Below are 25,418 nucleotides of genomic sequence, written 5' to 3' on the forward strand. Positions count from 1 at the left end.
ATAGAGTTTGAAACTTGGGTGTCTCCCAAAGGCCCATAGGTTAAAAGACTTGGTCCCCAAGGAGAAAATTGGTGGGAGTGACCTTTCAAAGGCAAAGCCCAGTGGTCATTGGTGGAACTGTGGAACTGTTCTCTGGCTGATGAGGTGAGTGCTTTTTGCTCTATTACACGCTCCCACCAGGATATGCTGCCTCATCACCAGTCAAAACAGTGGGGCCAACCCATCATGACCTGCAACCTCCAAACAACCCTTTTCTCTTTGTAAATTAATTACCTCAAGTATTTCATCACAGTGATAAAGATGCTGGCTCACAGGTTTTTGCAGATGCCCAGGAGGGAGTGCATCTTTGGCATTTAGGTCCCTTGAAGGTGTGACAGTCTCCCTACCCCAAGGCAAAGTACAGCTAAGGCAATACAGCAAGCACAGATGCCATGAGATACAAGCCCTTCCTGACAGCCGCCTTCCACTACACTGTGTATGTAGATCTGTAAGAAAGGTACTGTGTAAATTTTAAGAGAAGATCAATATCCATAAATGAATGACCAAAACCAAAGAGTATTCTTCAGGACCTCACAGGAGAGCTCCTCCTAGCTGCGGTTCTGTGGCTAACCACAGCAATTTCCTAAACCATGACTACACTTGAGTGGCCACAGTTGGCTCTCAGATACTGGGAACCCTTGTCTGGTTCTGGCCCTCTATGGCTGGATCCATAGGCTCTGCTCACTTACCTCAGGGACAAGATGCAAGGCTGGCAGAATCGGTGCCCACAGCCTGTCTGGTGGGGGTTGTAAAGCACTGAGCGGCAGAAGGCACACTTGTAGCGCTCTTCCAATTCCTCCACAAAGTGGTACTCTGTGTTAGGCTCAAAGTCCAAGGAAATGGAGTTACTGGAATTTTGGCGAATAAAACCACAGGGGACTCCTCCTTGCTCCTCCAAATAAGCCATTCTGGGGAGGAAAATTAAGTGTGAAAACACCCAAACTGCAGCAATCAAGTGTTCATTACCTATTTCATTATGACCTACATGGTCATTCTATGACTTTTGAGTAGCAATAGCAAACTTCCTGCCACTAGAGGACCTGGCAAAGGAAAGGTGACTGCTCAGGTGTAAGGAGCTCTATTAGACTCAGACCTTGGTTGGGTCTTTGTCCATCGACTATTTACAGGATGTTAAACTATCCTGATAGTTCAGCCACATGCTTGGGTTAAACACAGTCAGGTGTTAACGACATTATAATCAAACTGTTGTAGCTTTTGGATTTTTCTTCTAAAATCGAGAACTGAAACAAATATTTGTTAAACTTCTTCAGAAGTCTTGCAGACTCAAATGAATTTCTTGCCATCAATCCCAGTGTCTTTTCTCTCCCTCTCTTCTGCTCTGCCTACCATTGGGAAGGACTGAATGTTTATTTCCTGCCCCCAGCTCTGTTAAATTCATAGGTTGAAATCCTAATCCACAAGGTGATGTTGTTAGTATATGTGGTTTGGGGAGGTATTGAGCCATGTGGATAGAGTGTTCATGAGCAAGATTAGAGTCCTTATAAAAGAGGCCAAAAGTTCCCTCTTACCGCCAGGGGATGATACAGAAAAAAAAATCTACCACCTGTAATAGTGCACCTCACCAGAAATGACCATGATGGTACCATGATCTCCACTTCCAGACTCTAGAAATGTGAGAAATAACTTTTTTTTTGGTCATAGGGCTTGAACTCTGGGCTGGGGGGTGAGGGAGGTGGCTGACTTCAGCTCTTCATCTCAAGACTAGAGCTCTACCGCTTGAGCCACAACTCCACTTCAATTTTCTGGTGGTGAAATTGGAGATAAGGGTCTCATGGACTTTCCTGCCCAGGCTGGCTTTGAACTGTGATCCTCAGATCTAAGCCGCCTTAGTAGCTAGGATTACAGGTGTGAGTCACCAGCACCCAACATGAGAAATAAATTTCTATTGCTTATAAACCACCTAGTCTATGAGATTGTATCTAAAGTATCCCAAATTAAGATAAACACCAGGTTTTTAAAGGATGTTGTCTTAGTATGTTTGTGTTGTTAAAATAGCACAGACAAGGTAGTTTATAAAGAGCAGAAATGTATTTCTTACAGTTTTGGAAGTGGGAAGTCCAAGGTCAAGTCACTCAGGAAGCTTAGTGTCAGGTGAGGGTTGTTCTGTTTCCAAGATGGTGTCTTATAGTTGTATCCTCACATATCAGCAGAGAAGGGTATGTGGCCTAGCTAGTTTCCTCCATCCCTGTTAGAAGGTTGCTAATCCTATCCATGAGATCTCTTCCTTGTGACTTCATCACTACTGAGGACCCAAAGACACAGAATAGCCAAGACAACACTGAAGGAAAAGAACAACAGCGAAAGGCTGGTACTACTCAAATTCAAAAGTAATTATAAAGCCACAGTAATCAGCATTGAAAGCATCAACAGTGAAAGAATAGACAAACAGATGGATAAAACAGAATAGAGAAGCCAGAAGTAGACTTACATAAATACAGTTAAGTGACCTGTGGCAAATGACATGGGTAGTACTGTGCTCTTTAAGATATTCTCTCTTAGTAACAAATGGAAACTTAGCATCTAGTAAAAAAGCAAAATGTCTGTATACAAGATAAACAAAAATCATCTGTAGAGACAGATGCTTGAATATTGTACTTACATATCACAGATGTGGTATGTATAAGATTTATATAACATTATACATAGATTGTCACAAAACAAAGCACCTCAAAAATTCACTTTCCATTTTTTATTGTTATTATAAAGATGGTGTAGAGAGAGGTAAAAGTTACATAAGTCAGATCAGGAGTACATTTCTTTTTGGACAGTGTCACCCCCTCTATCCTGCTCCCATTTTCAAGATAGTGTCTAGTGAGTACCACTGCTGCATCTGCTTACCCTTTTCCCCTTCATTTCTGTATCTCCCTTTTACCACCCCAAAGACAGATAAACAAGACAAGAAAACAAAAACAGCAACAAAGGAAAAAAAAACCTCGTTTCCATTTCCTACAGTTCATTTCAATAAATGTTATTTTAGATGATCAGATCCCCTAGGCATTATGTCTTTGTGTTCCTCTCCTAAGAATATCATTGCTTGGTCTCACTGTGTGTGAATGCCTTAGAGTCCTGTATAATGTGTCACATCCCAGTGTATTTTCGATCTAGCTTCTGCATATGAGAGAAAAATGTACTGTTTGTCTCTCTGAGCTTGGCTTACCTCACTTAACATGATTTGTTCTAGGTCAATCCATTTCCCTGCAGATGGCATAATCTGATCCTTTCTAATGACTGTGTAAAATTCCATTGTGTATAGGTACCAAATTTTTTTGATCCACTGATCTATTGCTACTGCATTTAGGCTGTTTCTATAATTTAGCTATTATGAATAGTGCAGCAATGAACAAGGATGTGCAAGTGTCTTTACAGTATCCTGGCTCATGATGATCTGGGTAGATGCCCAGGAGTGGTAGGGAAGATCTATGTTTAGTTTTTTGAGGGACCTCTACACTGCTGTCCAGAGTGGTTACACTAATATATATTCCCACCAACAGTGCATTAGGATTCCTTTATCCCCACACCCCTGCCAACATTAGTTGTTGTTTGAATTCATGATGTTGGGGTGAAATGAAATCTCAGAGTTGTTTTGATTTGCGTTTCCTTTATGGCCAAAGATGGCAAGCATTTCCTCCTGTGTTTCTTTGCTATTTTTAACTCTTCTTCTGAGAAGTGTCTCCTTACTTCCCTTGCCTATCTAGTGATTTGTTTGTTAGCTTTGTAGGGGTTAGTTTCTTGAGATCCTTGTATATTTTGGATATTAGGCCTTTGATTTGAATTTCTTCTCTTCTTCTCTTCATCAGTTTAGCTAGTGGTCTGTCAATTTCATTGATTTTTTTCCCCCAAAGAATCAGCTTTTTGTTTAATTGATTTTATAGTTTTCTTAACTCCCTATTTCATTGATTTCTGCCCTTATCTTTACTATCTCTCTCAGCCTGTTTTGGGATTTGTTTGTTCTTGTTTTTCTAGCAGTTGTATTATGAGGTTATTTACTTGTGCTGTTTCTGTTTATGTACATACTTACAGCTATGAACTTTCTTCTCGATGCTGCTTTTGCAGAATCCCAGAGATCATGGTATGATGTGTTTTCATTCTCATTGAATTGTAAGAAATTTCTGATTCCTTGCTTTGATTCTTTAGTGACCCACATGTTGTTTAGCAGTGTACTGTTCTGTCTTCCTGTGTTTGAGTGTTTTCTGTGGTATTATTTTTTGTTGTTGTTGTTGTATTTGTGGTATTTTTTGTTGTTGAGAACTAGTTTAATTCCACTGTGATCAGATAGGATGCAAGGAGTTAGTTACCTCAATATCTTTGTATTTACACAGGCTTTTGTGTCCCAGAATATGGTCCATTTGAGGCTGCTGAGAGGAATGTGAATTGTGTGGTTTTTGGGTGACATACTCTGTACATGACCATGAAGTCCATTTGGGTTATGGTGGCATTTAATTCAGAAACATCTTTGCTGATCTTTTGTGCTTGCTTGGTTGACCTGTCCTTTGGTGATAGTGGAGTGTTAAAGTTTTCCACTATTATTGTGTTGGGGTCTATCATGTTCAGTAAGTCTAACAGTGCTTGTTTAATGTATTTAGGTGCTCCATTGTTTGGTGCATAAGTATTAACCATTTTGATTTCCTCTTTGAGGATCATTCCCTTTGAGGGTAACTTTTTTGGTTCCAGTTAGGGATAGGGTTAGGGAAGGGTAAGCTTTATGGTAATACTGAGTTTTCCACTAATAAGTAGACACAAAATAAATGTCAAATTTAGTAAAAACCACAGTATTTTCTTTATATTTACTCCTCAGTGAAATTTGGTTACTGTTATGGTTAAGTTTCCATTTAGGTTTAGGTATAGGGTTAAGGTTACTTGTGAAGTAAATCTGAAACTTATTTTAAGATCTAGGAGTTAAGAAAAAGATAGGATCAATGGAAACCACAGTATTTTTCATAATATCAGGTTTTGAGGTCAATGGATGTAATGGTTCATGTTAGGGAACAAGATAGCTTCAGAATTAGAGTCGGGGAATCTGTAGGATTAAGGGTAAACTGCAACTCATATCAAGAAAGACAACTGGAGTTTCAGGATGAATCAAAACTAGCATTTTTTGTTAACTTTGGATTGGTCTTTCATTGGGATCAATGTTATGGCTAGGGTTAGGGTTAGGGAAATAGAAAATTTAGTATCAAACTGAAAGTAAAATTTAGAACTAAATACTAAGTAAGAGTTAGGATGAATGTTGAAAGAGTATTATTATTAATATTAGGATTAAGGTACAATTGGGTTAGGGTTAGCCTCAGTGTTCCAGTTAGGATTGGGGTTGGGTTAGAAAAAGATTAAGACATTAGGTAAAACTGCAGGAAGGATGAGTTGAAACAAAGTTAGGCTGAATAAAAACTAGTGTAGTTGTGTTGCTTTTAACATTCAAGGGTAATTAGGGTGAGGTTTACAGTTACTTTTCTAGTTAAGATTAGGGTTAAGGGAAGTGGTGCTGTAGCTCAAGTGGTAGAGCGCTTGCCTTGAGCTGAAGAGCTGAGGGACAGCGCCCAGGCCCAGAGTTCAAGCCCCATGACCGACAAAAAAAAAAGATTAGGGTTAAGATTATGGAAGTGTAAGCTTAAGGGTAAAACAGATTTCTATTAACAATTACAAGAAAAATAAATTTAGATAAGATACAGTATTTTCCTTACTTTTTTATTTGGTGTTAATTAGGGTTAAAAGTAGAGTTAGGTTTCCAGTTAGGTTTCAGAATTGGCTATGATTAGGAAATCGATTAAATTTTAGGACATCTTAAACTTTTTCTTAGGGTCTAGGAGTCCAGGAAAAGTTAGGATCAATGGAAACTACAGTATTTTTCATGATATCATGATCTAAGCAATGGATACAATGGTTCATGCTAGGGAACAAGACAGATTCAGAGTTAGAGTTAGGAAATCTGTAGGATTAGGACAAACTGCAACTTATTTCAAGAAGGACAACTGAAGTACGATGAGTCAAAACGTGAGTATTTTTTGTTAATTTTAGGACTGGGCTGTGGTTAGGATTAAGGTTAGGGTTAGGGTTCTGGCTGAGGTTTGAGTTAGGGTTAGGGAAATGGAAAATTTAGCATTAAACTGAAAGTAAATTTAAGAACAACAAGCTGAGTAAAAGTTGGGATGAATGTGAAATTGAGTATTTCTCTTCATCTAGTTGAGGTACAAGTTGGCTTAGAGTTAGCCTCAGTGTTCTAGTTAGGGTTAGGGTTGGAAAATGGTAAGATGTTGGGTAAAACTGCAACCTATTTTAAGAAAGACTAGTTGAATCAAAGTTAGTATGAATAAAACTAGTATATTTAGCATTTGGGTATAATTCAGATTAAGGTGAGGGTTAGGGTTAGGGTTAAGGGTAATGCTAAGTTTTCCACTAGTAGGTAGAAGCAAAATAAATGTGAAATTTAATAGAAACCACTTTATTTTCCTAATGTTTACTCTTTGGGTAGGTTTCTGATTAGGTTTAGAGTTAGGGCTAGGAAATGGGTTAGTTGTGAACTAAATCTGAAACTTATTTTAAGATCTAGGAGTTCTGGAAAAGTTAGGATCAATGGAAACCACAGTACTTTTCATAATAACAGGTTTTGAGGTCAATGGATACAATGGTTAATATTAGGGAAATACTGTGTAGATATCTCTTAGGTCTATCTGGGTTTCAGTGTCATTTAATTCAGAAGCTTCTTTGACACAGCTAAATTCTTGGTATACTCTTACATTTGTTCTTTTACAGCATCACACCCCACATTGTTCATTTGTGAATAGAGCAAAAGTGGCACATGATATCCTACCATTATTATTATTTGTTATTGTTGTGGGGTGTATGTGTGTGTGTGTGTGTGTGTGTGTGTGTGTGCGTGTGCGTGTGCGTGTGTGTGTGTGTGTGTGTGTGTGTGTGTGTGTGTGTGTGTGTTGGGCTTGAATTCAGGGCCTGGCTGCTGTCCTTTAGCTTTTTGCTCAAGGGTAGCATCTACCACTGGAGCCACAGCTCTACTTCCTGCTTCTTGAGGGTTAATTGGAGGTAAGAGTCCTATGGACTTTCCTGCTCTTGCTGGCTTCAGACCTTGGCCCTCAGATCTAAGCTTCCTGAGTAGCTAGGATTACAGATGTAGGCCACTGATGCCTGGCTCTAGCATTATTTTGAAAATAGTTTTAATTGTACAGACTCCCTGAAAAGCATCAGGCATCCCCAGGCAGGGCTGCACAAGTTCCATGAGCAATGACCTGCTTTCTTGGGGCAAAAGCTCAGTCTGTAGCACCTGCTAGCTGCTGTGGTTAAATGCTGCTACCATGGCCACTTTCAAGCTACCAATGGAAAGCGATCATTGAACTCCAGTTAGGAAGATGTGCACACATGCTATCCCAGTAGTTGCTGCTCTGGAACCCGGTACTCCTGAAGTTCTATCTGGGAAGCACTGCTCTGGTAGGATGCTACGTGGGCCAGTGTCTTTTCAGCTAGTGTACTGTAGGGCCCATTCCATTGTGACTCACAGACACAGCAAGGTATATTTCTCAGGCCTGTTGAATATGCTGTCATCTGCTGACCTTGTTCATATCTCATTAAACATTAAAAAAAAATCAGTAGTTCTGCTGTGAGACAGGGACTTCAGATGCTTGGGGGGTGGGAGGAGAGAATGTTCTTGTATATAAAAGAATCTGTGGCATCTCAAGTTTCCTCATGCCTCCACCCACTCTGTTCAGCCACAGGAGAGCCCAACCACAGAACTACAAAGGCTGACATTGCTTTGCCTAATAAATATGGTTCTCTAATTAATTAGAGAACTCTGTCACTCCAAGACAGCTATTTCACAGAAATGAGTAAGTACTCCACTTTATTAAAACCTTCCCCTCTGTGTATAATGGCTTATATAAGAAGAATAGAAAAGGAGTTGAGTTCTTACAAAAGAGGGAAAAAAAATCACAACCACTAATAATAGAGCTTGTATGGCACCTTTCTGCAGTCAATAACACCTTTTTCCTGCCAGTGATGAGTGCACTGTGCTCCTCCTGCCAAGGAGTTACTACCTCAAGCCAATAAAGATGAAAGAAAATCTCATCCATCTGTTCCCTGTTCTCTAAAAACTCGGAGATTCTTTTATTTTTCTTTTGTTGTGCTAGTAGAAGAGCTTGAATTCAGGGTCTGTCTCTTCATTTTTTCCCCCTGAAGAATGGAATTCTACTACTTGACCCACAGCTCTACTTCCAGCTTTTGCTAGTTAACTGAAGAAGAGTTTGACAAACTTTTCTGCCAGGGCAGGCCTCAAAGGAAGAGTATCACTTCTCAGCCTCTTGAGTAGCTAGGATTACAGGCATGAACCACCAGCACTCTGCTTTCTTAGTTTCTTTTAGAGGCTATTGTTTTATTTCATAAGTAGATGCATGTTTTCCTGGAGAGTTTTTGTTTTGTTTTTGTTTTGTTTTTAGGAATTCCAAGGATAGTGGTAGATGCCACGATTTAAGTCCACAACTCACATATTTCTTCCCATTCATTTCTGGGGAACACATAACAAATAGTATCTAGTTACAACAAAAAGACACATCTTAGTTTACTCTATGGTTGAAGAAAGAAAGGTAAGGGCTAGGAATGTGTCTTAGTGGTAGAGTGCTCAATTAACATGCATGAAGCCCTGAGTTTGATTCCTCAGTACTACATAAACAGAAAAGGCTGAAATGGCGCTGTGATTCAAGTGTTAGAGGGCTAGCCTTGAGCAAAAGAAGCTTAGAGACAGTGCCCAGACCCTGAATTCAAGCTCCGTGACCTACCTTTGTCTCTATGTCTATGCCACCTCCCAAGTCCCCCACACTCCACACCCTGCTTGGATTCATAAAGGTTTTGAACATTTGGAATTTAAAAAATAGCCAGGTGCTTGTAACGCACACCTGTAATCCTAGCTACTCAGAAGGCTGAGATCTAAGGATGACAGTTCAAAGCCAGCCTGGGAAAGAAATTCTATGAGACTTTTAGCTCTAATAAAGTACCAAGGAAGCCAGAAGTAGAGCTGTGCTTCAAGAGGTAGAACATTATCCTTGAGCAAAGGAAGCTCAGGGACAGCACCTAGGCTCTGAGTTTAAGCCCCAAGACCAGCAAAATAAATAAATTTCATCATGTTATAGTCCTGAAGATACAATATTGAGAACCAGATCTTGATAGTAGATCAATGGTTTGTGAATTGTGATTCTTGGTAGTTACTTGTTACCACAGAGCTCATCTCAGAGGGAAAAGGGCACAGGAACAGCAACTTGGGTGCCTCCCCTGCCCTGCCATTCACCAGCCACAAAATCTTGGGCAAGACATCACCCAAAGCTTTACCCTTACCCCTTAGCCCATTGACCTGTACATTTATACAGGTCACAGTGAGTACTGTATCCAGCACTGGGACCTGAGGATGCAGAGGCCTGGATTGCCCTTGAGGTCCTCCAAAGAGCAGAGGAAAAAGACATGGAAACAATAAATGACAATATTCTGGTGTCAGATGCCACCAAGAGACTCAGACAAAGAAGTATTGGAGCCTTGACAAGGTGTAGCTTTGTGTGTGTGGTACCTGTACCAGTTTCACTGAGAGGAAAGCATCTCAGCTAATGTAAAAGAAGGAAACATTTCTAGATGAAAGCCATAAAAGAATTTCCCAGAGGGTACCATAAAATTTCTAGAATAGTTAGTAATTAACTCTGGCCAGAATGGAATTAAAGAAACATGCTGTCATTTGTTGCCTACTCAGAACCACTCTACTCTCATTCTGGAAAGAGATGGAAGTGGGAAGAAGGAAGAAGATTGGGGATTTCCCCCTGATTCCCTATCACAGGGTCATGAGACCTGGTGTCCTCAAAGGATCTAGCCACGATCAGAGGAACCAGCTCCTACCATGACAGGCCTGCACAGTCCCCAACTACTAAGCTCCAGAACCGCCAGGCACCATCCTCTCACCCTGTAGCTTTCCTATGGCTCATCTCCAGGCAGCCCCACCCAGTCTCCTGTGTGGCTTCCCAGCTTTTTCCATCACCCACGTACTGGATTCCTGTGTACCTTAACTTCCTGTTGGAAATACCTAGAAAGGGCTGTGAGATGCTAGTGTGCAGGCAGGGGAAGAATGCATGGTAAAAGATCTCAAGATCACCATAGCTGGGGATTTTAGCCTCTGATTTTCATCTTTTTTTTTTTTTTTAAGGTATGGTAAATAAGAAGGATGTCTTACTGGGAATTTACAGAAAGACAGGACTACAAGAGAGCCAAGGAGCATAGGGCCAGCCCTGCCGGATCAAAGGCAGTAGCTCACATCTGTGAAGCATTTTGGAGGGAAAATGACTAAGTTTAAAAGTGTATTATCAGGGCTGGGATGTAGCTCATTGGCAAAGTGCTTGCCTAGCAAGTGCAACGTCCTGGGTTCAATCCCCAGTACCAAAAAAGAAAAGACAAAAAAAAAATACAGTTAAAAAAAAAACCCCAAACAAAAAGTGTATTATCAAAGCCGGGCGCCGTTGGCTCACACCTGTAATCCTAGCTACTCAGGAGGCTGAGATCTGAGGATCACGGTTCAAAGCCAGCCCGGGCACAAAATTCTGTGACTCTTATCTCCAATTAAGCACCAGAAAACTGGAAGTGGTGCTATGGCTCAGTGGTAGAGTGCTTGCCTTGAGTTGAAGAGCTGAGGGATAGCTAGCGCCCAGGCCCAGAGTTCAAATCCCATAACCACCAACAAAAAAGTATATTATCAGGGAGGACTGAGAGAAATAACAGTGGACCACAATGCCAGGTTCCAAGGAGGATGGTAAATGATGGTAGTAAGACAGGACGAAAGGGAGAAGTCAAGAGCCAAGACTTCCCACAGCTGAGGTGTCTTCTGGACCAACCTAGCAGAATCGGCTGCATCAGACTAGATCATACCTCACATCTTTCATCAGAGTAAAACACGATTTGTCAGAATTACATCATTTATTATACAGTCCATAAATTATCTGAGTAACGTATGGGTTTCCTAAAGATGGCTATGACTCCTTTGTAATACTAAGGATTAATTTAAAAATTCCCCAAAGAATTACACACTAGAATACTCTCTAGCACTGAAGTATACTTTTAGATGGCTTATTTTATGTTGTGTGAATTTTCACCTCAAATTTTAAAAAGTATGTTATATTTAGAAGTATCAGGAAGTCTACCCCCACCAAAAAAAAAAAAATGCCCAAGGACTAAACATGTTTTCACTCCACAAATAACATCTTGTTGTTTAGTGATGGTGTTTGATGTAGGAAGAGAAGAGCTAGAAAGATAAGTCCTCCAAAGAGGCTCAGGGGAAACTTGAAATTAATACTGCAGGCTATTATCTAACTCTCCTGTGCACAACCACTACTTTGCCTCTCACCTGTGTGTGATTTAATTGGTTCTTCCTTGCCAAACTAGGTGGCTCATGCTTATAATCTCAGATATTTGGCAGGCAGAGATCAGAAGGATAATGGTTCAAAGCTAGCCTTGCTACAAAAAGGGGGGGGGGGCAAGATCTCATCTCAACCAAGCCAGATATGATAGTACATACTGATGGTCCCAGGTATGTGGGAAGATTATTAGATAGAAGGATCACAGTATAGGCTGGCCCCAGGCAAGCACATTAGACCCTACCTAAAAAATAATAAAAGAAAAAAAAAGACTAGGGAGTGTGGCTCAAGTGGAAGAGTGCCTGCCTAGCAAGTTCTAGGCCCTGAGTTCAAACCCTAGTATATTCAGAAAATAATGGTGTTTCTTCCCTCAACAATCTCCACTATAGCCTGGTGTGACACTTTTGTGACTTCTTTCTAGGCCTAAGATTCCCACTGTTATTAGACCATACAAAGGCACAGGGCTGAGAACTCTTCTGTACCTGGGAAGACTCTGAAGCCCATGGCTTTCCCCAAGGGGAAGGGAGAGCTACAAAGAGCAGGAGAGTATAGAGAGAGTGACTGCTTTGGGAGGTGAAACAGAGCTGGAGGAATGGGGGTAGGTGGACCAGACACACCAAAAAGGAGTTTAAGCCATGGGCAACTGGGGAGCAACACAACACTGCCAAGAGAAGCTGCCAGCCATGAGATGGGCAGCTAGAAGGCAACCCAACCATTTCTCAGCTCTACTCAGGCCTTGCTGTAAGAAGCTGGCTTCCTGACACCCACACTCAACAGTAAGAGGAAAGCGTAGCTACGTCATTCCCTAAACCCACCCCACACACAAAGGAGGAAAGATTGTGGCAAGTGATTAGGAAAAGTTGGACCCCCTCAGTCAACAAAGCAAGCTGCCTCTGCATTCTGTGTCTGGGAAGTGTTCTAGAAGAAACAAGCTCCATGTAGATACCAGATGCTCACCTGCTAGAGAGCTAGGCAGCTCCCTGCTTAAGGTCACTTGTGGTGATCTGTGATGGTTCTGCTTTCCCAGAAAGAACAGTTATTACCAGAAAAGTAAAAATAGGAGGAAGCACACTTTTATGTCTTTTGTTATCACTGACATAAAGGAGAACTGAAATGTATTGGAAATGGCTCTAAAGCTTCTGACCGTGACAGCCACCGTGACACTGAAGAACAAGGTGACGCCCCTCCCCCATTCCCACTGCCCATCCCCCACTTCAAATCTTAACCTTTTAAGCTCCCACTGGTAAGCAGGTTATCCCAAAGCTAAAAAACAAACAAAAAACTTCTGTGTGACCTGAGGGAGAAATCAGGTATTGTGAACTTTAATCAGGCAGTTTAGATAAAGAGGAAGGGCCTTGGAGAAAGGCAGAAGGAAGTAATGAAGGCATTTTCCGTGGAGCCTAACAGGGCAGCACTGAGCTCAGAGCAAAGGGATACCACAAGGGCCAGATGCGATGGGGCAGCAGGCCATGGGCAAGAACAAAGAATGATGGGGAACTGATTTTTAATTCCTTTGAAGAGAAGTGTGATTTCTCTCCATGCTGTCAGAGTAGCTCTGGTTTCCCATCTTCCTGGCAGTGCTGGCGAAGAGAAGTGAGTACAAAAGCTGATGGGCATCTTCTCGCTGCCTGCCGGTCCATGCGTGCCCCAAGGCCACTGCTGCCTTAGGTCAGGCTCACTTATACATAAAGAAGCCTTTGGGGGAACCCTTACTCCCCAACCAAAATCACCCAGAACCTACTTGTCATACTTTTAAAGTATCCAAAAGAGCTTACTGATTTGTTCTCACCACTTAAACCAATGGAGGAGGAGGGGGAGAGGAAAGCAAACACCAAAGCTTCCCCATAGTTGGATTCTGATACTCCAGACCTCTTCCTCAGATCCACCTCTGACAGTCCTGCTGCTATGTAGGAATGTATCAGCGAGCTTCCCAAGGGAGCCATCTCATCACTCTCCAGACCCTCAGCGCCAGCCACACCTAACCCAGAGCACACAGCCCACAAATAGTACCGAAGGACAGTAGAGATGAGTGTGAGGTCACAGTACAACAGGGATGCAGGATGCAGAGCCATGAAGACACAGCAGGTGATACCTAGAATCTAAGTGCTGGAACTAAATATGGGTTAAGGTTATACTAGGAGACTTAGCAGCAAGCACTGGACTCCCAGGCCAGGGCAGCCTCTGCCCTTGGTTTTTGCTGCAGCTACCCTTCTCATTGCAAAGGTTCTACCCTCCCTACCTGCTCTGTACTGCTGCATGTGGACAGGCACCCTGTTTTATCAAGTTGTGGAGCCATCATCAGACCGGCAGTTCTCTCTCCCTTCTCCCTTCCTGACCATCCTATTAGCTCACTCAGACAGACACACAGTACATACACACTTGGAAAGTTAATGAAATTCCAATGGTCCTGGGGACATAGATATACAGCCACCACACAATTCAGACTCTATGGCCTAGAATGTTCTAAAGGAAGGAGAGAGAAGACCACACTAGACAGGGCCCAGATCAAACATGCCTTTGAGTACAGTGTCCTCCCTTGCCACTCTTTGTGGTTTTTTTACCTGCATTCTACTAATGTCTGGGAAATTCCAGAAATAAGTAAATTGAAATTTTATTTATTTATTTGTCAGTCATGGGGCTTGAACTCTTGGCCTGGACGCTGTCCCTCAGCTCTTCAGCTCAAGGCGAGTGCTCTACCACTTGAGCTACAGAGCCACTTCCGGTTTTCTGGTGGTTTATTGGAGATTAGAGTCTCACGGACTTTTCTGCCTGGGCTGGCTTTGAACTGAAATCCTCAGATCTCAGCCTCCTGAGGAGCTAGGATTACAGGTGTGAGCTATGGGCACTCAGCTGTAAACTGTAAATTTTAAATTACACACCTTTTTTTTTTTTTTGCCAGTCCTGGGGTTTGAACTCAGGGCCTGAGCTCTGTCTCTGAACCTTTCTATACTCAGGGCTAATGCTCAACCACTTGAGCCATAGTGCCACTTCTGGCTTTTTCTGTTTATGTGGTACTGAGGAATCGAAACCAGGGCTTCAGACATGCTAGGCAAGCCTTCTACCACTAAGCCACATTCCCAGCCCCTTGCACACCATTCTGACTAGCATAAATGTCATGCCCTCTCACTCCATCCTACCTGGAATGAGATCTCTCTCTCTGACCAGCATACCCATGCTGTATATTCTACTTGCCTGTCAGTTACTTGGTAGCCATGTTGGATAGAAGATCAACAATTACTGTTTCACAGTACTTGTGTTCAAGGTAACTTGCTTTACTTATAATGGCCCCCAAATACAAGAATACTGATTCTAGCAATCTTTTCTTTCCGTCCTTCCTTCCTTTCTTCCTTCCTTCCTTCCTTCCTTCCTTCCTTCCTTCCTTCCTTCCTTCCTTCCTTCCTTCTTCCTTCCTTCCTTCCTTAGGCCTTCTTCCTCTCTCCCTCCCCCCCCCCCCCCTCTTGCCAGTCTTGAGGCTTGAACTCAGGGCCTGGGCACTGTCCCTGAGCTTCTTTTTGCTCAAGGCTAGTACTCTACCACTTGAGCCACAGTGCCACTTCTGGTGTTTTGTTTATGTGGTACTAAGGAATCGAACCCAGGGCTTCATGCATGCTAGGTAAGCTCTCTTACCACTAAGCCACATTCCCAGCCTGATTCTAGCAATCTTATTACAGCATCTTTGTTACAATTTATATTTTTCTGCTACTGCTAATTTTAATGTGACTAATTTATAAATGAAATTTTATCATAAATATGTATTCATAGGAAAAAATAAATAAACCAGCAGGGAATCTTGCCTATGCACAGTTTCCAGAAGGGCCAGGCCACCAGATAATCTGGTTAAGGGTCTGCCCAGAACATGATAAGAATGCTTGCTTGGACTCCTCACCCCAAACACCTCTGTTGTTGTTGTTTTGGGGGGTAAGAAGCTCTTGGTTACAGCAGTGTAACCTAGACTAAGGAAAATACTTTGGCATCAAGATCTCTTCATAAAAACTAGAAGTCTAATTTTTCTTAAAGCTAGTTTTCAGGGTGGATTCTACAGCTGTGACAGTAAGAGAACCAAACAGACCATCATGGAAGTTGTAAATACTCACCTGCCCAATTCCTGGAGCTCCAGATTGTTTCTGGACTTCCTTTCTCTCATACTTCAGCTCCTGGTTTACATGTCATCAATACTGTCAATGCCCTGATTTCTATCTGCCATCTGAACCCCTCTCCTGAACCCCAGCCTCATTCCAACACATGTAGTAGGCATCACAACCTTAACGTCTCCCATTCTCACCCCAACCTCTCATGCCATTGTCCTCTATCCCAGTGAAATAATACCAATAAGCATTCATCTATTGTTTTGAACAAAAAGGTGGGATCATCTTTGGCTTCTCTTCTCTATCTCACAACAAGAAGTCCTCTTGGCTTCTTCCCTTCCACATTTACCTTACCTAACTACCTTACCCCCTGCTTTTAGCATAGCCATCCTGGTCTAAGTCACCATCACCTTGCATGCATAAACATTGTCTCCAGTTGGACCCCTGCACTGCCTTGCTCCTTTATAGCCCATCCACAGACCAGGAACCAGAAGGACCCCTGTAAAACCTCAAGGCAGCTATCATTTTCTCTCCAATATCCCCACTGCATGCAGGGTAGGCACCAGTAACCCCAGAGATCAGGGACCATTGTCATGTGGCCCTCTATTTTCCACATCCTCCTTTCCTGGTGCTTTCCCCTTGTCTACTCACTCTAGCCACTCTGGCCTTGCTTTTTCTTGAACAGCAGGATTGTCTTCTGCTTATTCTCCCTGCCTGTAACACTCTCCATCCACCCTGATGACCAAGAGCCTATTCCTTCATTTCAGGTTTCTGCTGAGATGCCACCTCACCGTAAGTCCTTCACTGACTACCCTACATCCCCCGCTATATTTTTCTCCAAAGCACCCATTGAAATTATGTGTTATATTTACTCTTTGGGGTTTATTTTTATAAAAATACACATCACAGATGGGGAAACTGAGTAGTTGCTGTTGTAGTATTCTACAGAAAGAAGACATCCTTTCAGCCATCAAACATGCCACCCAGGCCCTACAACTTCTCATGCTACCTATCTGTAAGTTCTGAAAAATCTCTGCTAGTTACAGGTAGAGCAGGAAAGGCTGGCCAATGATGGCTGACCTGGAGTGAGCGAATCTGGGCAGGCCAAGATCTAGCCACAGGTTTGAAAAGCAGAGCCTGCACATTGCTCCTCATTCACACAGGGAGGAGCCACAGTGGGGAACTTTGGCCTAATGGCAGCAAGCGCCTAGGAAAGAAGGGAGAACACTGAGACCACGCATGGATGGACCACAGTCCCAATCAATCATCACTTAAGGGGCCCTCACTTAGGTGCCTAGATACTACACAAAGTGCTAGAGATCTAAATATCCCATTTACCAGGTTCCACTGAAAGGGACTTCATTGTATCAATATGTACACAGCTAGTTTTTTACTGTCAGCTCAAGCATGTTTTCACTGTCTATTTCAAACCTTTCTCTTCTCCACTAACCTTGACCACTCCTCCAGTCTCACCAGGAAACTTTACTTCCTACTGCACAGAAATAAACAGAAGTCATACCTGAATGACTTCCACTTTCAGCATCTCCCTGTATGGGGCCCTTACTTGGCTCTGGCCCTTTCCAGCATTCGCAAAAGTGACCTCTGAATTAGGCCAGTCTCTTCACTGGGTTCCCTCCCCCCCCCCCACCCTGACCCCCAGCCTTGGATGTCTGCCTTTCTCCAAGGGACCTGCTGATGCAGATTCTCCTCCATCTCTACCTCTTTACCATCAACCTCTACCCTTGGCTGGCTCTTTCCCTTCAGCATTCAAACAGTCTCAAGTCTCTCTTAAGATGAAAGAAAATCAAATCATTTTCACTTTCAGGTTTCCATAGAGCTTCTGCTAAAACATGGGGATACATTCTTACCTTTTACCCCTATCCTCAGCCACTCTAGCCCAGGTTACACCCTCCCAACCCCACAGATGCTCTCACCAACATCGCAGAGATTTCAGGGGTTACTAAGCCAATGGTCAATCTCCAGTCTTCTTCTCTGTCCTCAAGACATGTGATATAGTTAAAACTCAACTTCCCATAGCTAACACACACTTGAAAATACCTTGAAGTTTCCCCAAGACCACAATGAGCTGGCCTAGAAGTCCATGTGTAAACAATCAATTGTTTCCAACTGTTGTCTATCTCCAGCCCAGATAGCTCCTTTGTTCTACTCTGCTACAGCTTGTTTCTGGTCAATATGTGAACACCTCATAAGCTTTCTGAAGCCTACACATCCAAAACCAAGCACATCTCCCCTTGCCAAAGCTGATCTTTCCAGAGCTCCCTCTTGGTGAGGGTTTATTCTCCAAAAGCTGGCACCATTTCTGCAAATCCCTCTCTCCTCTCCCCACATCCAGATGGTCACTGTAGCTTTATAATGTGCCTTGTAGGTACATTCTGTCTACTTCCCCTCCACCCCCGCCCCCCAATCAACCCCATCCAATTTCAGAATCACTTCCACTCTGCTTCTACTAAGCATGTCAGTCTTTTAGGACATTTACATGGGAGACACATTAAGTTTTCCTAGGTGAATCCTATACATCTAATTAGCCTCTCCTTCTGAACCCCAGTAGCAAAAAGGCATGATGCCTATTTAGATTAGCTTCACCCATCTGCTCCCCATTCTCCACGTTCAAGGGCCTCCCTAAAGACAGCTCTGAGCAGCCTGGCTGTTCTGAGCCACCTGCCTTAGTAAGAGAGAATGGAAAGGTCTCTGAGTGGTGGCTTTGCAACAAGTCACCCTCATCCTGTTCTGACTTCACAGCTGGATCCCACCGGAGAAGCTTCCCCACTCCTGGTGATCAAGCCACAGCCTCTCTTGGCCTCCCCAAATCAATTTTCTCTGCTGGACCCCATACTGGCTCCCTGCCACGAACTATTCTTCCTCAAAGACAGAGTGTTTGCCCATACATCTTTGTAAGGACAAGAATCCTAGCCCAGAATCCTAGGGCCCTAGCCTCTTTGCTGTCTGCCTATGTATCCCCATTATGCCCACTCCATCCCAGAATACCTACCCTATCCCCCAAGACCTACCTTATCTACAATTGCCAAGTGACAAAACAGGATAGCTTAGATTCTGGTTTTCTACGCAGGCAGTTCTTTGGCCCGTCTGTTTTTAAGCTAGGCATGCATTTCTTAGGTCCCCAGACCCCTTGAAAATCTCTAGTACCATTAGACCTTAGGGAAGAAGAAAACTAGCTTTACTGAACACCCATCAAACACGATTCTCTGTGTATCCTAGCTCATCTCATCTTTCTAGCAACACCAAATGGGAGAGATTTCCATTTCTCTTTGCCAGTGGGAAGACAGAAGGGAATCTAGCAACTTGCCTTTAATCAACAAGTCATAATTTCACATTTGAACCCGTGCCTGCCAGATTCTGAAGCCCACACTTTTTCGGCTCTGCTCTTAGCGAAAGCAAAAAGTGTTGAGCAGACTAAGTATTAAGAAGTGCCTCTACAGCAGTGTGGAAAAGAAACAGAACACAGATGGATCTGGGCAAGAAATATGTGAATGGATAATTCACGTCATTCAGAAAAGAGGTTGCAGAGTCCTGATGGGAAATAGACTAGATCAGGACTGGCTGGGAGTAATGGCAGCAACCTCTATCATCAGTTGGAGAGAATTTGGAGGAAGGGATGGCTGGAGGTGAGTGTCTTGAGGCTCTCAAAACATCACAGTAAGAATTTTTTAAAATATCAGAAATCAAAGTGGCCAAGAATAAATCAAGGTAAGCAACAAGAGGTAGTTTTTCCTTAAGAGTGTGGATTTAAGCTTTGGGAGTGACTGAGAGCTCCAAAAAAGGAAGACCAGGAGATCAGATGCAGTCTCTGCTCCACACTGGTACCTGCAGGGTGGAAAGAAAATAAGAAACTTGAGGTCAAGTTGAGGATGTCTGTGGGCTCTGTGGAGCCATAGTGAGATGACCAACCAACAGCTGCAGCTTAGGCTGGCGACAGAGGATTACTAGGCTCCGGGCAATCCCAGCAGCGTAGGCAGGTGCAGGGAGCTATGGGAGGGAGAGGTTACAAGTGCTGGCTATTCTTTCCAGAAGTCTGTTGGTGAACCAGGGAGAAGAGGAGCTGGGGAAACACAGAGCCATCTTGTTTAATGGCAAAGGCAGAGAGCAGAAGGCAGCGCCTGGAGGAAGGGTAGAAGGAGAATGGAAGGAACTTGCCTCAGGAAGGAGGCAAGACCTGATTGTAGTACAGGTGGGGGTCTTCTGGGCTGGGCAGAGGAGAGATCTTCAACTGAGGGAAGAAAAGGTGACGGGAAAAATTTCAGGCATGTTCTGCTTTGGTAGGAGGGAAACTGACAGAGTATTGAGGGACCAGCTTGATAAAAGTAAGTAGTCACCTTTCCCCAGTACAACCTTAGGAGGGATATGCTCATTGGCTGTCACTTTCCCAGGCCCCGAATGTCTGGTTATACTTCAGTGTCCAGGACGCACAGGTGTGTACAGCTTTTGCCACAGCACCAGCCGAGCCTGCTCTACCACCTGCCTACAGATACCAATATGCAAAGTGTTCCTGTCATGCTCTATGAAACACCCTGGTGACTTTCTCTGTCAGGACGAATAAGCATTTTCACTTTTACCTCCTGATCTTCCACCCAGATTTCTTCACCAGACAGAGTATGCCAGAGGCTGTATGGGTCAAGGCTCATGTAGGGCTTTTCTTCAGGCAAAACAAATCAGTAGGCCTTCTCCTTGGAGGCTGCACACCATCCCCATTGCTGATCCCCAACTTGACTCCTGGTTCAAGTTCTTCTGATCCTCCCACCCTTGGTGAGTTAGCCTGTGTAGGGTTGAGAATGGATCCAGAGGCTGGTTTTCTATTGCCCAGGGTTGTCTCCTAGAGCTATTTGTCATACCCAAGGCTAAAGCCTTTTCTCTTGAGGAAACACTAAGGTAAGTCTCGTTCTCACCCTCATTCTTGGCTGCCAGCAGTAGTGGCAGCACAGCAGCAGGTGCCCTCATCCCTGGAGATCACTTCTATCCTGCACTCTATGCCCAACACACTCACGACCCTCCCCCACCCCATTCCTTTCCTGTCTCCTACAGCTTTGTGGGGGTAAGAACTCAGCCCAGAGGAACTCCAAAACAGCCACAACTTGAGCAGAAAAAGCTCTTGAGGTTGGATCTGCCACTATTCCCCTCCCCTGGTCCATTAATTCTTAAACACCCCCAACAGTGAGTGACAAAGCTGTCAGGCAGCTTTGGACCAATGCCTTGAGTTCTTTCTTCTTTCTGCCCAGCACCCTAGCTGACTTTAGACAAGATATCACAGGAAGAGCACAGGTGTTAGAATCAGAAGACACAGTCTTAGGTCCTGTCAGTGCCTACACACTGTGCATACATGCTCTGAGATGTTTTATGTCACTTCTGGGCCCCAGCTTGCAACCAGGTACAGCACCTGCCTTGCCTTTACCAGAGAGAAGTAGAGAAAAAAGGGCTAATCTGATGAGGTAGGCTATTTATAAACCATAGTATGTTATTTTTTTTTTCTGTAAAGATGCTATAGAGAGGGGTTACAGTTACATGAGTACGGTAATGAGTACATTTCCTGTTGAACATTGTTAGCCACTCCTTTGTCTCTCACTATCCCTTTCTTCCCCATTCTTTCCCTCTCCCCACCCCAAGTTGTAAAGTTCATTTTCAACATAGTGTCTTATGGACATCGTTGTTGCCATGGGTCATCCTTTGTCCTTGTTTCAGCATTTTGTTATTCCTCCTTCCCTTCCCCAAATCAGATAAGTGTATATACCAGATGCAGGGTACCAGATTGCCAGGGATAAATCACTGGAAAAAGAAAAGTGAAATAAAATAAAAAGAAAGAACTAGATACAGTACATTGGCGACAAAATAAACAACCAGAAAAAAAAGACCTATTGTTTCCATGTCTTGTAGTTCATTTCAATTAGCATCATTTTATATGGTCATATGTGCATAGCTATTGAGCTATTTTGATTCTCTGCCAGGACTATTCTAGACATATATTAATTATTACAAATGAGGCAAACCGTGGAGCCTATGTTTCTTCATAAAGAAATGGAAAGACTTGGAAAAATCATGTTAAGTGAAATAAGCCAGACTCAGATAAACATAGTATATTATTCTGATTCCTGGAATCTAAATTCTTACTAGCAGCTCGGAGCCCAAGGGAGACCCAGCCCAAATGAATTCAATGCAATTCACTCAGCTTTGGTGTAGGCTGACTCTGAATTGGGTTCCAAGAAACACGCAGAAATGCACACGGGTCTTGCACAGAGTTCACATGGCTGGCAAAGCTGAAAGTGGTATCTGTGTATGCAATGGTTGGGGTTGGTCACCAGCAGAACTTGCCCCAGGTTGCTGGTCCAGCCATCCAGATGCTAGGAATCTGAGTCCCCTGACCCACCCCTCAGACTGAGGAAGACAGGCAGATGTGGCTTGCTGAAGAAACCAAAGTAAGAGGCTTGAATCAGAGAGCTCTGAGTCCCATGCCTGGATCAGCCGCTCAAGAGGGTTATTTGCTCTCAGAGCTCCCCCGACCCCGACCCCTTACCATCTGGGAGATGTGGAGAATAATCCTGACTCACAGGATAACTATGGAGGATAAAATGAGACCCTCCATGGAAGACAGGACAATAAGAAGACTTCAAAAAGGGAAGTGCTTTACAACAAGGAGTTATTGTTCCTACAAGTTCTTTCTCAGTAGAGGGGAGCTCATTACAGAAGGTTAGTTTGTCTGTTTGTCTGAGTGATAAGGCACCTTTCCCATCACTAGCCTAACAGGACTGTCTCGGAGGTGTTAGCTCCCCCATGCAAAATCATCACCCCTGTAACACCCCATTACATGTTAGTTAATACTTCCAGTGGCTGTGCCTCTACACGGTTAATTCCACCACCCTACTGCCCGCAGCATACTGCTATTCAGATGATGTGAGCTGGGTGAGGATAACACAGCTCTTCCTCATACCAGATCTCAACCAGATGACTTAAGAAAATCTCCCCCATCACTTCCTCTGTCCACTTGCTGTCTGGATAGAAGACTTTTCCCAGGGAGGACCAGCCTAGGATCTGACAGCAGATCCAATCCCTATACTTACAAGAACAAACCCTAGGCATTTTTCACTTCCATTGGATACATATCTTTCCTGAAGCAATTTCTTTCTTGTTCAAATCAGATAGAGATGAGAGCCCTCAGATGATCAGTTTTTCACCATCAGTTAAAACCCCTGTCTGGCTTGGTGTGTGTGTGTGTGTGTGTGTGTGTGTGTGTGTGTGTGTGTGTGTGTGTGTGTGTGTGTGTGTGTGTGTGTGTGTGTGTGTGTGTGTGTGTGTGTGTGTGTGTGTGTGTGTGTGTGTGTGTGTGTGTGTGTGTGTGTGTGTGTGTGTGTGTGTGTGTGTGTGTGCAGAGCAAACAGCTGTTTCAGGATCTGAAAAGTCTTCACCCAGCCTCATGCTGTCTAAAATTAGCTCTCTCTCACACACAGTACTCTTCTTTTGCCAGAAGTGCTTCGACTAATTTCTTTGCATTTTATGTCTTCCAGAACCCCTTTAAAGTACATACATCTCTGAAGAAAAGAATCACACTCATTGACCCAGATCAGTTTCACAGAGCACCTAAGCCCAGTAAAGTAATTATTGCATTGAAACTAGCTCCTTGATGCCTTTCTCCAAGAACGTGGGTCAGGGCCCAGGGCTGTGGAGGGTGGAGCTGCAAGGGAGCAGCCCTGGCTGTGAGTCTCCCCTCCTGTTCCACCAACCTCTCTACGCACCACCACAGCCGCCTCTGGCAGCCCTGCCTGACCTCATCGAGATAGACCGAGTTCTCACAAAAGTAAATGTGAAAGCGCCAAATATGGAAACTGCACGAGGGAGAACTAGCTGAGAAAGAAAGCGGACCAGTGTCCCAGGGCGACCAGTAGCCAGAACTTGGCACCCTCCCCTTCTCCCCTACCACACCCCCCAGCCCGTGGTTCACTAAAAATTCTCAGAACCGTCCAGAACCTCGAGGGGCGTGGAGATCCTACGATTGTCTGAGTGCCCCTAGGGCAACTCGTTTCACCTCTAGGAGCGCTGGTTGGCTTCCAGACCGCCCCCCCCCCAGCACCCACCTTCTGGAGAGGGGGTGCCGCATCTTTAAACGTGCACGCGCAGTGGGGCTGGTGACAACTCACTCGGAAAGTCTGGTAGAGGTGGAGAGGAGCCTAAGCGGGCCCCGGGCCCCCCTGGAAGTCCACTCCCCACCCCGCGAGCCCCACCCTCAGCCTGGCTCTGACAGTCCCTCACCACGCTGAACCAGGTCCCTGGCTGGGGACCGCCCCGGGCCTCCGTCCCGCCACCTCTCAGTCCCCACGCCCCCCCCCCGCCCCGGGCCACCCGCCCCACCGCCTCCCGGGCCCTGGGCCTCGGGCCAGCCGGCCGCCTCGGAGCGGGAAGGCCAGCCCCGGGACCCCCAGCCTCGCAACCAACACCGCCGCCGGCTTTCGGTTTTAAAGTCGCTCGTCAGGCTTCTCACCCAGCCTTCAGCCGTGGGGCGTCGGGGCGGCCACCTGCCGGGACTCTCGTGGGACTCTTCGTGCGCGGGGTCCCCGCCGGGAAGCGCAGCAGCTGAAGCAGCGGCCGGGAGCCGCCAGCGGCCAGGCAGGGGCGGGGCTCTCAGCGCCCGCGAGTATGGGCGTGGCCAGGACTAGAAAAAGGGCGGGGCTCTCAGTCCCAGGAGGCCGCGCAGATTGGCGCCCGCCAGAGTGGGCGGGTCCAGGGTCGGAAGAGGGGCGGGGCCAGGACCTGAGGAGGGGCGGGGCCAGGGGCAAGGATGGGGCCTCCTAAGGCCGAGGGTGGAGGTAGAGGGGCCAGTGCCCAGCAAGTCTGATGCCTGGCTTGAAGCTGAGAGCTACTCAAGCCATAAGAACCGTCCACCCTTTCTAGAACCATTACTGTCTGCAAATGGAAGTTATCTCTGATTTCCATCCGCACATTGGAACTGTACGCGTCTTACTCTTTAATCAGAGAACTAAGCTTAGTCGACAATCCTTTCGTATGTCCACCCTTTAGCTCAAAGTCACCTCTGCCCAGATCTTCACGCGTAGTTGTCCAGATTTGTCAAGTTTGTCACTGTGTTGGCCTAACACGAGCAGTCTCTTACAGTTGTAGAGCTTGTGGTGTGTCAAGGGCAACATGGTCTTCAAATCATCACTGGTGAAGCAGCCTGGTCATTTCCAATCTACAGACGGCTCTTCAGCTCTCAGATCAAAGGAGTGATATGAAGTGACAGGCCCAAGGCTAGACCCATCCAGCAGTGTACAGCTGAACTTGTATCTAAGTCTCCTCTCATAAATACAGGGCTCTTTCTTTTGATGTAGTCTCATCAAGAACATACATCTGGAATGTTAACGTTCTATATAAATGAAAGGGGTCAGCCTTCCAAGTCCAGTTGCTTCACTTTCCAATCAAATAGCCAAATCATGGGGAAAATACTTCATTTCCCCCAGCTTTAATTATTCATCAGTAAGAGAGAAGAAAGATATCTACCTAGGGGGGAGGATATAGTTGCCCATAAGGGGGTGGATTGGAAACAGGAAGGGGTGGAGATTACTCATTGGGAAGGCTGAGGGACCTGGGCACACTAAAGTATGCTTGTGCTGCATCTGGTAGAACACTACCTGGTCACTGTCAACTTGTTGTTACCTGATGTCTTATTTTTCAATGAAAACCAGAAATTCATTTTCAAACCTTTGGTAACTGAGCTGCCACCTGGGGGAAATGCTGAGGGACTGTAGATGTAGATTATAATCTGGTGTGAATTGAATGAGGCAGCATTCTTATATGCCTAACACAGGGTAGATGTATGCTTTCCCATACCATCTGACTTTCTGTATGGTTACCGGCTTCTTGACTCTCTTCTCATTAC

At 44.5% G+C, this 25,418-nt stretch overlaps 1 protein-coding gene across 3 annotated transcripts in view; it reads right to left on the reverse strand.

Moving 5' to 3' along the window:
* Positions 1–24,130, reverse strand: part of Traf5 (TNF receptor associated factor 5) — a 38,275-nt gene extending 14,145 nt beyond the window's left edge. Inside the window, exons 1-2 of one of the 3 annotated variants that reach the window (XM_070041559.1) lie at positions 24,027–24,130; positions 729–947 (exon numbers count right to left, since the gene is read on the reverse strand). In XM_070041559.1, the coding sequence (XP_069897660.1) occupies positions 729–946 (218 nt within the window). In that variant the 5' untranslated portion in view covers position 947; positions 24,027–24,130. Of the gene's footprint in view, positions 1–273; positions 471–728; positions 948–2,098; positions 2,152–24,026 lie in introns of those variants that run through there. The other 2 variants (XM_070041560.1, XM_070041561.1) reach the window with 2 other exon arrangements.
* Between the last annotated feature and the right edge of the window lie 1,288 nt (positions 24,131–25,418).

This window comes from Dipodomys merriami, unplaced genomic scaffold (genome assembly GCF_024711535.1).
Source record: "Dipodomys merriami isolate MVZ:Mamm:240054 unplaced genomic scaffold, mDipMer1.0.p SCAF_31, whole genome shotgun sequence".
Taxonomy (NCBI): domain Eukaryota; kingdom Metazoa; phylum Chordata; class Mammalia; order Rodentia; family Heteromyidae; genus Dipodomys; species Dipodomys merriami.